Source organism: Taurulus bubalis, assembly GCF_910589615.1.
Source record: "Taurulus bubalis genome assembly, chromosome: 2".
Lineage (NCBI taxonomy): Eukaryota > Metazoa > Chordata > Actinopteri > Perciformes > Cottidae > Taurulus > Taurulus bubalis.
Window position 1 is genome coordinate 43,155,586 of NC_136590.1, and position 17,488 is coordinate 43,173,073.

The 17,488-nt window shown below is 44.4% G+C and overlaps 2 protein-coding genes across 2 annotated transcripts; both read left to right on the forward strand.

Moving 5' to 3' along the window:
• Positions 1-544: 544 nt before the first annotated feature.
• cfap58 (cilia and flagella associated protein 58) lies at positions 545-7,872 on the forward strand (the record flags this gene model as incomplete). The annotated part of the gene is made up of 17 exons (XM_079233898.1): positions 545-730; positions 955-1,103; positions 1,182-1,332; positions 1,640-1,834; positions 2,042-2,179; positions 2,816-2,975; positions 3,269-3,351; positions 3,508-3,699; positions 3,862-4,023; positions 4,235-4,381; positions 4,737-4,877; positions 4,969-5,192; positions 6,272-6,380; positions 6,488-6,592; positions 7,250-7,369; positions 7,468-7,592; positions 7,761-7,872. The coding sequence occupies 17 exons, from the start codon at positions 545-547 to the stop codon at positions 7,870-7,872; spliced, it is 2,499 nt and encodes an 832-aa protein (XP_079090024.1).
• Positions 7,873-15,722: 7,850 nt separating this feature from the next.
• Positions 15,723-16,052, forward strand: LOC306732799 (fasciculation and elongation protein zeta-1-like; the record flags this gene model as incomplete). The annotated part of the gene is made up of 1 exon (XM_079213962.1): positions 15,723-16,052. The coding sequence occupies one exon, from the start codon at positions 15,723-15,725 to the stop codon at positions 16,050-16,052; it is 330 nt and encodes a 109-aa protein (XP_079070088.1).
• Between the last annotated feature and the right edge of the window lie 1,436 nt (positions 16,053-17,488).

A 17,488-nucleotide genomic window follows, 5' to 3' on the forward strand; every position in this document is an offset into this window, starting at 1 on the left:
TTTGTATCACACTTTTCTACAAGGTTACTTTACGTTACGTTCGTTAAACATTTAACATGCGTGTGTGTGTGTGTGCGTGCGTGTGTGTGTGCGTGTGTGTGTGTGTGTGTGTGTGTGTGTGTGTGTGTAGGGGGCGGGGGGAGCAATTCGAAGAAGCGACACTCATTTCTTGTTTTAGCCAACTAGCGTTAATTAGCTAACGTAATTAGCATAGCACCTGTCGTTAGCCTGAACGCTGCGGGGGATGAAGTCCGAGTCTCCCATGAAACTTCAGCCTCCGTGTCCTCATCGTTCTGCTTGCTAGCTGCTACTACTTTAGGTTACAGGTTAAAATACAATGTGCTGAAAAAAGCCCATTAGGTCCAGAGTAAAGTACTCCCAGGTGTAATAACTTTAACATATCATAAGCTGACTTTTCTCCCAGCCATATTCATTTTAACCTGCGGTCTGTGTTTCCCAGGAGAGCAGACCAGCAGGAGAGGACATGTTTGAGTCCATGGAGGAGTTTCACATGATCCTCAATGAGCTGGTGCAGGACAAGAGCATGGACAAGGTCCGGGTGGAGTACGAGAAGCTCGTCCACGCACTGAAGAAGTCCAGAGAGAATGAGAAGAGGCTGATGTCCAAATGCAGGGAGCTGAATGCAGAAGTTGTGTCCACCTCCACTAAAGTAGCAGCGGCCCTGCAACTGTCCCAGGAAGACGAGACAACGATTGCTTCTCTAAAGAGGGTATATCCTTTATTATTTGTTTGTTTCTGTCCCTGATTTGATGTAATTTCAAACATGGAGGTGTTGTCCTAAGGACCAGGAATGCAAATTGATAGTTTGTGTGGTGTACAAAGTTATATATAATTTGATTAATGAAGGTTTATAATTGTTCCTCTTCTGAACTCATTTAGATTCCATTAACTCAGCATTGTTGTGCTAAAAATGGTCCTTTGTTTACACCGTAGGAGCTGGATAAAGGCTGGAAAATGGTCGACGCCGCTCATGATAAAGAGAAGAGGGACAAAAAGACCATCAGGGATTTGAAAGAAGAAGTTGCCAACCTGATGAAAATGGCTGAACAACAAACCGGCTCCTCTATGGAGCAAGAGCAGAGGTGAGGCAATTGTTCCCGTCCACTTGCTCTTAATCGTTTATTGTGTGGATGGAACCAACTGCAATCTGTTTTTTTCAGCAATCTACTAAAAATGAACAAGGAGTTATCTGAGGAGAGGGACCAACTGCTGTCGACCGTGGAGGGCCTGAGAGAAAAACTAAACAAGGCCACCGCAACCCAGCAGGAGATAGAGGCCCAACGAAATCGTGCCTCAGAGAATATTTCTCAGGTGAATAAGTGTCACATTCTCAGAGAGTGTTGGTAGAGACACAAGGAGTTTTCTGTGATGGAGACTCTGGAGATTGCCCTAACTATACTAGATTCTGCAACAGCACATCAGACGTTTGGCGAAGTAGAGGATAATCCGATTTGTTACTTTAATTCATGTTCCTGGTGTTTTGTAATATTTGTCATACATCACTGAGTCTGCAGATGTCCATAATGTATGTAGTATGAGTACAAATTGCTTTTCTAAATGTGAAATTAAATTTGGCTCTGGTGCCAACTTGTTTGCTGCTCTGAGCGTTGACATCCAGCTGCAGCAGGAGCTCCAGGTGCAACAGAATGAGATTTCACGGGAGATGAGGTTGAAGGAAAAGCTGGAGAAGGAGGTGAAGCAGCTGCGTGTGGACATGGAGGCCAAGATGGGGGACATCAAGGCGCTGAGTCTGCAGGGCCAAAGGGCCAAAGAGGAGCAGCAGAGACTGGAGCAGCAGCTGAAAGAGTTAAAGGTGATAATATATATTATATATTTGTAATATATATACAATATATGTGTTAATTAGATCCAATGTATTTCCGCATTCAATGTACATGTAATTCCGCAGTTAGTAGCATTACTTCATGCATAGATAATAAGCATCATTTTCAGAATCAGAAACAGAAATATTATTTGCCAGAAAAGTATTGCCAGTGTATTTTCTTCCCACACCTGACAGATCTTGAACGAGCGGTCCACCAGGGAGCTGGAGCTGATGCAGGTGAAGAGCAACCGGCTGCTGCAGGAGTGTGAGCAGCTCTCTTCAGTCAAAGAGCATCTCACCCTGGAAAGTCAGCAGAACGCAAATGAGCTCAAGGTACATGTTGCTCCACTGACACACACACACACACACACACACACACACACACACACACACACAAACCTCTGCTTCTCAACAGCGTGAGCTGTTTGTCCACACATGCTTTTATAGGCTGCTTACTTAGGAGAGTACAATTTTTAAAAAAAAGGCTTTCGGAAAATTATTGTTATTATAAACAATATTTGATATTTTCCTAATGACGCCTTTCTTTTGAAAACCCTCCTCAACTCACTTCAAAACTCACCCTGAAACGTGCATCAACGTTGTGCCCGCTGCAGGAGGACAGTGCGCTTTTCATCTCATTCATCTTTTCTAAGATACACACAGGATATAGTTTGCCAGTCCAGATATTATTTACCATGCAGCATACAGTGACAGAATCAGACAGGAGGTTGATCTGTATAGGTACTCGTCTTTTTCTCCTATCTCTAAATAGAAGTCCTGGGACTATCTTTGTTCTCAGTACGGGTATCAGTTCTACTGTAGCGTAGGATACCAGGTATTAGATGATAGGATTCTGTCCTATTGAACCACAAGAGGGCACTACTGCGAACATAGCATCTTGTTTTGCACTCTCCTTTTTCCAAACCCTTTGCCCTCCTTGCAACTTCTTTGTAATGCCTCCTACAATAGATGAGAGAAGAGGAGGTGAGTCAGATGCGTCAGGAGATTGCCAAACAAGCAAAGATGAGGGAAGCCATCCAGAAGAAGCTCCACCAGATGGAGGATCAGAAAGCTGACGTGGACGTGCAGAGGGAGACACTGAGAGCTCAGATCGCTGGTCTGGAGAAAGGTACCGACCAACCATCATCCTCTCTATGCTCCCAGTCTCTCTCTCCCTCTGCTCTTCTCTGTCTTGGTCCCTGGCAGTGAGCTCAGCAGCCTCAAATGAGTTCCAAAGTCTGACATGAGCTGGTGAAAGCTAAAGGTCCCTAATGTCCCCACAATGCCTGTTATTTCGGCTGTTTCCTCGTCCTCCACGGCCTTTAACCACGGCCATGATGGTACACTAATGTAGCACAACTAGTTTAATACTGTTGGCTTTGACCATCTATACAAACTGGTCCCACCTTTCTCCCTCCACAGATCTTGAATCTTCCCAAAAGCAAGTTGAAACAGACAAGAAAGCCATAGACGAGCTCATCCGAGAGAGAGACATCTTGAATAAGGTATGCGCTGCAGAGTACCGTAGGTTCTTGCAAACAGAGGTTCTTGTGTGATGTACTATATATCGAGAACAGCAGTGACCCACAGGGTATTTATCCTGTCATCTACCGTTTTCCTCATCATGCTTCTGTATTTGTGTGTTTGATCCCCTTCAATAGAACACGATCAAAGCCGCGCAGTCGACTGAGAAACAGCAGAACCTCGTGAAGCTCCTGGAGCAGGACAAGAAGACCCTGGACCACGAGATCAGTGGCTACCGCCAGGAGGCCCAGAAGCAGCGCAAGATCATCCAGCAGCTGGAGAAGGAGCGCGACCGCTACATCAACGAGACCAGCAACCTCATGCAGAAGGCAAGTCATGCAGAAGAGAAGCTAACTCATTGCATTTCATAACTTGGACGTATTGTCAGTGTCGCACAATGGTTTTAAGCGATTTACCATCACTCGGTTGGGGAACCTGCCATCAGCGGTTGTCTGTCTAAAGGGAACTCTCCTTCTCCTCCGTTTCCTCAGGTGCAACAAAAAATGAGTGACGTAGAAGTAAGAGAGACGGAGATATTCGATTGGAGGAAGAAGGTCACAGAGGCGGAGTGCAAGCTCAAACAGCAAGAGAACCTGCTGGAGTCTGTCGTGTCGGAAAGGAACCTCTACAGCAAAAACCTCATCGAGGCTCAGGTACGAGTTAAGCTGATCACAGGAGGGAGAGAGATTTAGCTTGGCACCAACATTTATTTTCACTCAATGATGAACTGATTTAAATGTGCGGGTCACTGTGGCCTTTATATGCTAGTTATGCCAATTTAGGATAAATAAAAAATAGCATAAAACTGTCTTTTTTTCCCCTTTCTTGCCCGCCCTTCTTTCACTATCTGTCTCTCCTCCTCAGGAAGAGATTGCCGAGATGAGGAGGAAGATGAAGACCATGAACAACCAGGTCACCCGACTGAGAGATGAGATCACTGGGAAGGAGCTTGCCCTTTCCAAGGATCAGCAGGAGCACAGGCGCCTGGAGAAGGATAATGAGGCCCTCAAGGTACTGCAGCCTGCCTCATTGGTTCATAGTGGGGTGTGGCTTTGAGTTCCTCATCATCATTTAAACAAACTGTGTGGAACATTTTGGGGGATTAATTGGCAGCAATTGAATATAAGCATTAGTGAAACTAAAGATAATTATGTTTTCGTTAGCTTTGAAAAATACATTTATATCTACATAGGGAGCAGGTCATCCTCCATGTATTCCGCCATGTTGCACTGCTATGTTTCTACGGCAACCCAGAATGGACAAACACTATCAAACACTGGCTCTGAAGAGAGCTTTTGCCATTTTACGTTAGGGACTTTATATTGTGACTTTTGCTGTTGTAAACATCTCTGTGTCCTGCTTACAGGGGGAGCTGCAGCTGATGAAGCTCCAGCTCGAAGAAACAAAGCAGTGTGTCGACAGTCAGAAAGCAGAGCAGCAAAAGCTGCAGAAGATTATAGCCGACGGCGAAGCTGAGCAGGTCCAACACAAGAAACAACTGGACCAGGTAAAGAAAGAGAAGGAGGTGGACTGGAAGAAGTATGGACGAGCAGAGACTTGCATCTGACTTTCTTTTTTGTGGTGAAACTTCTCTCCAGGTGATCAGGGAGCGGGACAACTTGGGCAAACAGCTGCTACACCGCAACGATGAGCGTGCGCTGCTCTACGAGAAGATCAGGATCCAGCAATCGATCCTCAGCAAGGGGGACTTCCACTACAACCAGCGGGTGGATGACGCCCGCCTGCTCAAGCTGGAGATCAAGAGGCTGCGGCGCAAGAAGAGCATCATGGACAAGACCATTCCCAACACAGAGGACCTGAGGTAAAAGAGAGGGGAGGGCCGGGGCAGGATGAAGACAACAGGAAGTGGAGGAGTTTGAGCAGAGACAGTCAGCGGTGAAGTGCTCTCAGAGAAGCATTTGGAGGAGAGAAGGAGGACAGGATGGAGACAGAATGAGGTGACCCACGAAGTGCAGTGTTGAGAGTAGAGGCGAACGATTGAAAGAAAGATTAAGCTCGGAGAGAGATCCAGAGTCAGAGGTAGGAAAGACTTCCTTTGAACATCTAGCTTCTAAAACCTTAGTAAGCCTGTTGTTATTGCTTACATATTCAATCTCTGTTTTTATGCATTATGATTTGGGTTGATGGATACATACGAGGAGGCAATATCTTCACATTTGGCACAAACATCCACCTGGACTCAAAGATGAACTGATTAGAACGTGGAGGTCAAAGGTCACTGTGACGTCGCCAAACACGTTTCAACCAGTTCACCCAAAAAATGTGTCCCCATCTATTCCAGTGTACCGTAAATGATTATTGATGTAAAGATATGCATAAAAAAAACGTTTTAATGACGAGCATATTTGTTTTGTTAACACAAATTATTACTTTATATATATATATATATATATATATATATATATATATATATATATATATATATATATATATATATATATATATATATATATATATATATATATAATTATTAATAATAAGGCGTCAATGCTGCTCATTGCCTTATTCTCAGGAAAAATGAACTGTGAAGAAGAAGACAACGAGTGTGTCCAACAACACAGCAATAACCAACCTCCACAATGCTGGAGGTCTAGTGCTATATGCAGTATAAAAAAAACAAAGGTTGGATATTAAATATTTTTAGGACCTCTTGTTTCTAATTGGCCTTCTTTGTGAAATCCTCAGGCGGGTAAATATTGACTTTATCAGTGGAAATTTGTGAAACGCTCTGATCACGCACCTCAGGCAGATCTTAATTCTCTCATTTACTGGCGGGCGCATGTTGAGCCGGCTTCTCTTCTAAACTAAGCTTCAGTGTGTTACTTGTTTTGACAATGTCGTACGTGAGAACTTTGTGAAATACGAGTTGTTGTGTCGCAGGCGAGAGCTGTTCCACCTGCAGAGGGAGCTGCTGAGAGAGAGGACGAGGAACAGCATCCTGGAGGAACAGCTGAAGCCCATAAATATTCACCGATGGAGGCGACTGGAGGTGAATAGTGGTGTGGATTAGTTTAGCTCTGTTTGTGACACCAGCAGTTAGGGTTTATTCTATTCACCTTTCAGGCCGTTAACATTTAAATGGCTCTCCCTCTGCAGGGCAGTGATCCCGGCAAATACGAGCTCATCCAGAAGATTCAGTCCTTACAAAAACGACTGATCGCCAAGACCCAAGAGCTGGAGGAGCACGAGCTGCTGTTACAGGTAAAACCTTGAAACGCTCCTTCTCTAGCGGTGTGTACAACTACACACACTCACGCTGGTTTGTAAATCCATTACTTCTGTGACATTTTGTCATTAGGCCTTAAAGGGACAGTGTGTCGGATTTAGTGGTGTGATTGCAGTTTGCAACCAACTGAAAACCCCTCCGCTCCTCTCCTCCCTTTCCAAGACGGTAAGCCGTCCAGTGAAAAAACGTAGTAAGGATTATCATAATGGCAACGGAAGGCTTTACTACAGTGTGTATATACTGTAGGCCACAAATATGTTATTTCAGTCTAAAACAGCTGACCACTGCAGCAAACTTGACCAGAATAAGACTAAATTGTGCATTTGTTGGGGACTATTTTCCTCGGCGGACTAATCAACATTTGGTGTTTTAGTGGGTATTTGTGGGATCGAGTCAAAATGAACTTAACATTGTGAAATGGTGATGAAGGAACGTGACACCTGGGGCTTCAGTGAGGCTCACTGATGTGTTTTACTGGAGGAAGAATATATATAACAGGCTTTATGTCTGACTTTAGCACGATTCGGTGGTAGTATCAAGGAGCACCTTCAGGAGAGCAACAGAAGAGGATCCCTCACTCACTCTACCTCTCCATCATCTGTTGAATCTCCTTCCCTCTATTCCCCATCAAGGAAAAGGAGAAGCTGTATGTGGAGCTGAAGCACATAATGGTCCGGCAGCCGGGTCCAGAGGCAGCTGAGCAGCTCCAGCAGTGCCAGTGGACCGTCAGAGAGAGAACTAAAAAGCTCAAGGTCATCACACACGCGTCTCTTTTTGTACAGATGGTTTCGTGTTGTGCTTCATGTTGTTTCTAACACAGAATGACGTCACTTTTTTTCTGACTCCACAGGCGTTGATAGCAGAGCTGAGAATGCTCGACTCAAAGATGAACGAGTACCAAAGTGAGAACCAAAGATTAGCCAATGAGCTAGCAAACACAAAGAAGAAGTACCTCAGCCAGAAAAAGCTTCACAGGTGAGGCTGATCTTTGTCTTTTTTAATGAAGTGTTATGGATGTGTTCATTTGATGCAGGGAACAACATGCACCAGCAGTGATGGCCTTGTCTCTGATGCCCTGCATATATATATGTGTGTGTGTGTGTGTGTGTGTGTGTGTGTGTGTGTGTGTGTGTGTCTCCACAGCGAGCAGAGGACCAGGACCACGGTGGAGCAGCCGGACTCGCTGCCCCAGCTGAGCAGCAAGCCCCACTTCACCGGAGGAGGCTTCAGGGTCGACAACCCCGTGAGAAGATAACGGCCTTTTATGTACGGCAATATTTCACAAACCACCCGACGTCTTTTACGTCGTTTGAAATGGGAAGACATTCGTGACCACGTGACCTGACGTTATGAGCATCATGACCTTTTGGAAAAACGGCTTCCACATTGTAGATGCATATTGGGGCGATCAGAAAGTCAGTCGATACTTAATCATGTTCGGGAAGATATTTTTGATTCAAATATAAATATTGAGTAACTAAAGAAGTCCCCGGCTCCCTCTACCTTGAGGTCTAAACTTTGCCTTGGAAGGTTTGGTGTTGTGATATACTGCTGCTAACATTGACTGTGATTTAAAAACAACGAAATATGATACCATTTTAACTATGCACTAGTTTTGCCTCTTCAGTCACGCCTTTGTACAGTTACACTGTCTCCCTACACTCTGCAGTATAATTCAATTGTGTAATTCATTTATTCAAATTTCAATAGATATATCGCAATAACAATATTTTAAATTCTATTGACCGTGATAATAATGAAGTGAAAATCTAATATTGTGAAAGCTTTATTTAGAAGGGACTTTTTTTTTAAAGAACATTATTGAGCACATTGTGCTGTAGGAATACATATCCAGCTACATGGAATATAATCATAACAAATATGAGCGGATTCCCTCCCAACAGGTTTGCAAAGTTCTATGGGAGAACCTGCTGTACAGAGCGTCTTATAACACTACTATGTATTTATTTAAAGAAAGACTGATCATGTGATCTATTGTATGTTGAATTGTCCTTCTCTCAGAACAGCAGTCCAGAGGCTGAAAGATCTGCGCATTAATGTTTGACACCATATTATACAGTTTGGACTCGAGGGTCACCTGACCACGACTTGACCCCTCGCTCAAACCTTCCTCCTTTGGACTTTAGGTCTGACTGACCTGTCACTTCTATGTTTTTTAGCTGTCTTAAGTTTGTGAAGTTTGTCATTTTCTTTGTTTCTCTGGACTTGTAAAGCACTTTAAGAGGACCGCATCAGAGCGGCGCTCTGTGAATAAACGGGAAGTTCCTTTTTAACAACAAGTGCGTTGCCTGATTGCATCAACAAGCCGAGAATATAAACCGTTCAGAAAAACATTTGTTTGCCTGCACCAGAGTGGTTATAGTGAAGAGATCCCTCTAAAAACATTGATATCCAGATAGGATTAAGGACTTAGAGAATAGCTTTCATTGTTATGATCCTTATGGAAGTAACGCATCTTATTAGCAGGCTTCAGTGAGGGAGCAGTTCCAGGAGTACACAATGCATATGAAACTGCACTGGCGCCCTCTGCTGCTGAGGTACCACCAGTGCAGGAGCCAGTCACGACAGTAAGGGACACGGTGAGAGCACCCAGGGGTCCAGGTTAAAGCTTTATTGTCTGATTATAGGATCATATTATATAAAATAAGATATATTGTGGCATATTTGAACTCGCCCTCTTTTTGTCTTGAGCAGGTTATTCACATGATGTCCCTGCAATCACCACTAGATGTCAGCAAAGTACAGACTGGAAAGCCCTAACTACATTCCATCTCCTGGGATACTTTTGAAATGCATATATGAAAAGATGTTTTTACAATTACATTGTTGCTATCTAAAAATATTATGTACAGCAATATATATTTTGCATGACATGTGTATGTATTTTTTGTACCCAATGAAAGGATTTGCATGAGCTGCAGAATCAAATAATGATCAATAATAATAATAATAATCCTCATAGTTTTAGTCCTGTTATCGCCTCCATTGACAAGTTGTGACTCACAAACAAACACAAAAGCTGAAGCTGCTCTCCTTTCTGTCGCCTCCGTTCCAGAAAAAGACATTTTTGCACTTTTGTTTTTACATTCAGGACCAGGTCTTCCAATCCCTCCAAGCACTGGATGTAGACCTGTATGCAACGGAGGATCCCCTTTAAAGACCGAATTCATGGCCAAAAGGTTCCCTTGTGTCCCCAACTCCTCCATTGTTCCGCTCATTGGCAGGTTGAAGGTACTCATGAGGGAAAGGAGCTGCTGAACACACACCGAATCAGTTTCCTGACAGCTGTCAATGTTACCACAAGATGCTGAGTATCAAAATGTCACTGCAAACATGCAGCTACGTTCTTTCTGCAGTTCAGCTGTTTCCATACCAACCATGCTGGTACAGGTCACACATGTAGCCTGTATTTAGCTCTGAATCTAAATTCATTCAAAACTAATCGGCCACACACTGCGTCCCATCTCCTCAACTCAAACCAGCACATTTGAAGCTAACCGGTGGCTTTTAGCGCGAGCTCTATAAAGGGCTACTTATTCCCCTCTGACGCCTTTGCAATTACGGTATAACCATGGCAACCAGCGTCTGTGCGATGCTGGGCTGTGGGAGCTACGTTGCCGTAGTAATGGGAGGCCTCTGACAGGCCAGATCTCCTCTCTCTCCTTTTCTCCCCCTTTCTCCCCCTTTCATTCTCTTGTGAGGAGAAGAAGCAGCTGCTTGTAGAGACTAATGCAGTTGGTGCACACACACACACACACACACACACACACACACACACACACAGGCAGTTTTCAGACATGTAGGTGTAAGTATTGCGTTGAGCGAGATCTTTTCTTTGTCTCTGCAGCAGGTAGGGTCCAGCACCTCCTGAGCACTGATGTGTGTTCAGTGTTCATGGCAGCAAGAGTGGGATGCAGACAGCAGAAGAAGAAGTTATATATAAAACTCACTCCCGACCAGACCAGAAGGACGAATGACGACGAATGAGGACAAGATGGAGAGTTTGCGGGGTTTCAGTCAAGAAAGTGAGTGAGTCCTTCATCAAGCTGCATTTAGTATTACATACGATTGACAATAATAAACACATCATCTGCCACTTTTTTTTAATGCCAGGACAGGGTTCCTGTGTCTCTTGGGACTCCTGGGAGTGGATGTCAAAGACCTGATCCCCATCAGAAGGGTTGGATCCCTGAACCCCAGCAGTCAAGAGGACGAGGAGGAGAAAGTTAGATTCTTTTAAACGACAAATACTGTCATCAAGTTGTGATGAGCTGAAGTTAACATTGTATATACATCATCAACATGTTATATTAGCTGCAGTATTTAGTCATATTCATCATATATATTCCTTGTTTTCAGGGCAGGACTCTTCCTGTGTCAGGAATAAATATTGAGGAAGATCCTATTCCACTTCTGCTAATAGCCCCTGAATTGCTGCAGACTGTAGCTTAAGGAGGAGTCGCTTTCTTTAAAAAGATGTCTGTGAAATGTACACCAATCAGAATCAGAATCAGCTTTATTGGCCGTGTTTTCAACGTACATACACAGAAATAGACAATATATATAAAAAAACTAAACAAGGACAACAAAGTAGAACAGAGGTAGGCATGAACATTTAGCTATGCACAGATATAAATATATATACAAAAGTGTGTATATATATGAACATAAAAAACACAACAAGACGTAATGGTGCAAATGGAGGTAAAAGTGCAGTATTCATTGTTCATCATACTGACGGCCATTGGAAGGAGCTGCTCCTGTCTGGTGGTTTTGGGGTACAGAGCTCTGTAGCGCCTACCAGAGACGAGGAGTTGGAGCTGGTTGTGTGAAGGGTATGGAGGGTCTGCAGTGATGCTTCCTGTCTGTTTCCTGACTGAAGAGGTACATTTTTTCAATCAGAATTCCTGTTTAAAATCTGAAACGTCTGGATCATGAAAAAGTGCTCACTGACACAAACAGATTATTTTCTTAATTATTTCAAACCCCTCAGGGTGTAAAAACCTTAATCTGTCAAATCTGCTCACATCTGAGAGCTGGATGTCCCAGGCCGCAAAGATAGACATATTATCATATTATTATATTTCCCAGTCTGAGTGCTCAGTGAGTGTTAGCACCATGTGACTGCGTGTGTTTACACTCAGGGCCGAGGCTTTCAGACGGAGCTGTAAACACGGACTGAAAGCAGGATTATGCAGATTTAGAAGCAGGGGGGGTCGGGATCAAGTTACTGATAATTTGGCTTCTTTCCTTAGCATCTATTTTATATTGATATTTGAATTCATTTTATGCTGTGGGTTTTATTTAGTAGTTTATATTCTCTCCCACTCAGAGCCCGAGGGAGAAGCATTGCAATTCTTATATCGTCTCATTGTGCATCAATAAAAGATAAAAGAGACTGACTCTTAGTGGCTATTGCCAATAATCCTTATGTAGATTATACTTAAAGATTGGAGGGTGCATGAGTTTTGAAATCCTCATCTTATCATTAATGCATCAGCATAGTAGGAAACTAATGACCTGGAACAGCAGTATAAGCATTTTTGTTTTAAACTCTATATTTTTTTTCTTTATGTTGATTTCTGACACCCTCTGCTTTGTTGTTTCAAAATCAGAAGCAAATGCAGGCGTGATTTCCAAAGTTTATCCGTTTTTTATTCCACCTACTTTTCAAAGCTTGACGGTGTGAATTTCATTCTTTTTTTTCCACAAAATTACCTTCTCTTCTGGATATGTCCTTCCACTCGGAGACAAACATGAGGAAAATGTAACCAGGAGTCAATGTGCCACCTTTTCTACACACACATCTCCTTCCCCCAAGCCTCCTGCCTCCTACCCCCTCCTTCTGTCCTCATGAATATCGGGGAATTAATGTGTGTCGGGGAGGAGGGAGGAGGCAGGAGGTAGGAGGCAGGGACAAAGGGAGAACGAGAGGAGAGTGAGGGAAGAAAGGGAGGGAGGGCTGAGCGACATCGTCAGAGGTCCGGGGTGCGCATGCTCAGTGTGAGCTGGGCTGGCTGCCTATTGATTGGAAAACAACGGGCTGTGGGAGGACAGATAAGGGTGGCTGTGGGCTAACGGGTGAGGGAAGGGATACAGACCGAAAGCTCGCACCACGCTGCCATCTTCACCTCCCCGATTCTGTTTCTCTCGCTTTCAGCCGGGAATGACTGTGACTGCTGCTGCTGCTGCTGCTCGGAGGGAGGCTCAGGCACAGATTCTCCTCGTGTGAGAAGCTCCCGCCGACACACCGAGCCAGAACAACAGCGGTCGCCTCTACTGCAGGTAATCCGTCCTCCCGCTCTCCCCATCATCCTGCTGCTCCTTCTTCCGGCCCTGGCCTCCCTTCAGGTCCTCCTCGTGCATCATCTCCCACCGTCTCTGCCTTGTAACCATGGTTTCCTCCATCTCTTCCTCGCTCTTCTCTTCTCTCCCTCCCCCACTCTCCTCTTCGCTTTTTTCTCCCCCTGATGAGCTGATGACATGCACTTGCTTGATTTCCATTTTCTGCCACGGCGGCCTGAATAATGATTCGATTCTGAATCCGTGGCATCTATGTGGGGCAGGAGGATTTCACAGGCATGTCTCAATACATCTCAATGCAAATATGATTTGGGTTATCGATGTCATTTCATGATGCACGGCAGATGCATTTAAATAGAACTTGTCAATGTGTCGGCATTGTTCTTCCTCATTCTGAATTCAACAAACCAACGTGTCAAAAAAATGTTACTTTCCGCATATGACAAGCAAGATGGTGTCATCGATGCTTTCCAAACCGGCCGTGTAATCGCTGTTGGATGTGTTGTGTGGTCATGTATTCGTGGTGTTTTGGCTCCATCACGTTAAACGACCTCTGACGGACGCGAGCGATTGGCTCTTCTTTATACCTGCTTGCTTTTGGAGCACGGAGACCTTCACCACCTCTCCCATACCCCCAAAAATAATGGAAAAACTCACACGATTGCAGATATTCAACCCCTGCACATCTCTGTGAAGGAAGCTGTGACTTCACAGCCTCTCTTTACGTCGGAAGAAGACATCCCAGAGTCCACGGAGCCAGCAGTAAACAGACAGGATGCAGCGTGACCTGAAAGGGCTGTTAGGAAATTCAATTTGTGATTTATTTTCACCCTGTCGAATGTTCAGGATGCCGAGAGCCCCTGTGGCTAATGCTCCTTATGTGAGTAGTCCAAATCACCTTAATTGGATCTATTGACATGATTCAGTTCAACATGGAGTCACTTTCTCAGCAGAGACATTAGAGACAAACGCTAAGACAAAGAAGAAGCAGACGCAATTAAAAAGGGAAACACAGCAGTACGGAGAGGGCAGAGCTGCTGGACGAGACTCGCAGCACTTTGCTGAGTGGAGCGATGATGGCGAGGAAGAGGCTTGCACAAGCTTCTTTTTAAATGGGCTCCTCTGTGCTCACCCACTTAGGCCGGGCCACGGTCCAGCAAAGCTCAGAGGAGCAAGATTAGGCTTCGCAGTGTGATGACGCTGCGTCAGACCACCGACTTCCCTACGCAGTCTGTGCAGCTGTCTATGGCGAATGGAAGTGTTTCAGGGCATTATTTTATCAATATATACGGTGGGCACGGTCAATATTCCATCATCATGAAGCAGTTACTTGGAGCTTCTCTTCATGTATTCCAATCGATCAAAACCATAAGCAAAACACCATCATGAAGGAATTGAGAAGTTAAGAAACAAGTCCTCCTCCTGTCCAAAACAGAGACGTCTTGGCTTCCCCATGGGATCATATGCCAGTAGAACCATCTGTGGACATGGAAACTTGATTGGGTATAAAATCACAAGAGTGGAACATATTCATAGTGATGACCAGAGTTTCTGAGAGAAAGTTGTTTCCTGTTTCCTCAAACTCTACTCCAGTTCATTGAATGAACATTCATCACATGGTAGTGAGTATATTCGTACCCCAAAACTGTTTTGATTTGTTTTACTGGTAATTCAATCTGCCATGGGGCGACAGTTGCACCAGTGTAAATAGAGCAAAACGGATAAACTCATCCAAATATTCTAACTATCCATGCCCATCAAGAGACAGGATAATAATGATCTGACTCCATTTATGTCACAATGTGATAAAAAGATATCTGTTTACACCCATATATCTATATATTTATTTATCAAACCCCTGAAAGGAACACCTGACCAGCACTAAAGACTGTAATATATTCTACACTGATAGTTCCCATACTTTCATGTCCCAGAATCTTGGAAACCTCATCAGTTTAAATCCTAGGAGATGCACTTAATTAACTGGGGTTTACCAGTAAAGCCAACTGGTCTGGTCCCCTTTGGGACCTGGTCCCCTTCTGGCACATCTACCTCCTTCTTCCTCTTTGTCTCGGCAACATGGCGCCATCCCACATGAGGTGAGGCAGGCAATGATTTAGGAGACGCCAAATAAATCCTTCTGGGATGTTGGTGGATCTAACAGATGAGGACAGATACAGACTTCTGTGTTCTTTCCTTTTTAAAACACACACTCTTTACCCAGCATCCATCATTGGAAATCTGCTAAAATAACAAAGAAAATAAGAAACTATTCATTTAATTGAATGTTTTAAACATTTTGGACAGTTTATACATGTTTTGTATAGTTTATGTGGAATAGATTTGTGTTTGTTTTTTTACCCCAACAATATCATCCATGGATGAGAAGGTTTTTCCTTTTAGAGGAACTTACTGTAAAAGCAAAGGGCACCCAGTGGTCAACTCAAAGGTCTTTGCGTTACTAACATTACAGTTTGGTTCCCACAATGCATTGTTGGACCTCACCGACCCACATTGCTAGCAAACTGCCCATAAGCGTGTTCCCCGGGCTGCAACAGTTCTCATTAAACAACTGGTGCTGACATGTGAAACATTGGTTGTATAACCTTTGCTGACTGGAGGGAAAAGTGCATTAAACTCTCTCTCTCTCTCTCTCTCTCTCTCTCTCTCTCTCTGTGTGTGTGTGTGTGTGTGTGTGTGTGTGTGTGTGTGTGTGTGTGTGTGTGTGTGTGTGTGTGTGTGTGTGTGTGTGTGTGCAGGGCTCAGAGATTAACAGACACCATGGAAGCCCCTCTGGTGTGTTTGGATGAGGAGTTTGAGGACCTGCGGCCCTGCCGCATGGATGAGCTGGACCACCCGGCGCTCAAACACTCCTCTTACTCCACCAGCACCACCGTCCCGCTGGCCTCCATCACCCGCGAGGACTTCTCCGAGCTGGAGAACTTCTCCGAGATGATGAGCTTCAAGTCCATGGAGGACCTGGTGAACGAGTTCGACGAGAAGCTCAACGTGTGCTTCCACAATTACAACACCAAGACGGAGGTCCTGGCGCCCATACGCAACCAGTCGCACAACCAGGAGGACGAGGAGCAGCTGCAGGACGAAGAGTGAGTCACTTTAGATATTCAGAGCGTTTTGTGGCATTCATCAGTATGTTAATATGTGTTTTCGAGCCTGCAATGTGCATAACTGTGGGCTTAGTTGGTCTGATACAGTTCAGTCTGACCTGGACTGGCACTTATAGTTCATCAAAAAGCATTTACATCAATATCATTGGCTTAGAAATAGAGAAATTGATAATACAGACAGTATCCAACATTGTATATATGTGCAGCAAATATCTAAAATCATTGTTAGATTTTTCAGAAACATAATCCTTGGCTCTGTTGCCTGTAGACTGTATTTCTGTTGGAATATATTATATAAGCCTTCACTTGGTTGCATTTGGGCCTTGTGATGCAGCCAGGAACATCGTAAAGTTATAAAAAAACGACCACAAATATATATAGACAGACCGGTAATATAATACCGCAGCAGAGACTATTGCTTCAGCCTTTTCTGTTAAATGCACACTCACATAAGCATTATGCCGCCATTAACACCAGGAACAACACACCCTCACGCCCAAAACAGAGGCTCAGCACGTCCCACACGACAGGAGCTTAAATATTTCCACACACAGACCCGGTCAATCAGCAGCATGACCCCTCCCTCGGTCATGCTGAATTATTCAATGTGCAGCGTCGTCCGCCTCAGTTGGCTTTGGCTCTGCCGCTGCCTCTCCTGCAGCCGAGTGCCAGATCCTCCTCCTCCCCTCGCAGGCTCCGAGGTCACACAGTGGGGATCTGAATCCTGCTAAAAATAGATGTAAGAGGGACAGCTTTTGGGACGGGAATCACATGATTTGTCGAACACTATTAAATTGCTGTGAGTTAGTATTGATGACTGGGGCTTTGACTGATTACTGAGCACAGACTGTCGGTGGATGTGAGTCCTGCAGCACGACAGTAATCTGCACGTCATGGCGAGACATGGACCTAATGGCCGACGCTGATTTGTTGTGGCACTGATTAGGAAACCAGTGCAGATGCGTCCCAGTGGAGCATTATAACCGTTGTCATTGACTCATTGTTCCTCCACGTTCGTACCGATTCTGTGATTTCAAATCCAGTGAGCCTCCTTCATATTTGGTCACCTCAAGCAGCTATTAATAGAAACTAAGACCGTGCTGACGTTCATATCACGGAGGACATTGTGTTGTGTTGTGGCATGAAGGGAAATTATCTGATTCAAAGGCACTCGTTGGAAGTCTCTTTCAGACCCACATAAATAATCTGCAGAAACGTCAATCTGCTGTCGCACATTTTGGCCTCATCCCCAGTTGCTGACTTCTCTCTAGTGGCTGCGGGCCAAGACATGGCATGGAGTTCTAGTTCCTGCTGGCAACCGTGACCAAACACGTCCCTGTGCTATGCTGTGTGTGTTGTTGTGGTTACTGATTAGAGTTGTCTTTTTTGTATGTCTTTTAATGAGGCGAGGGACATTTT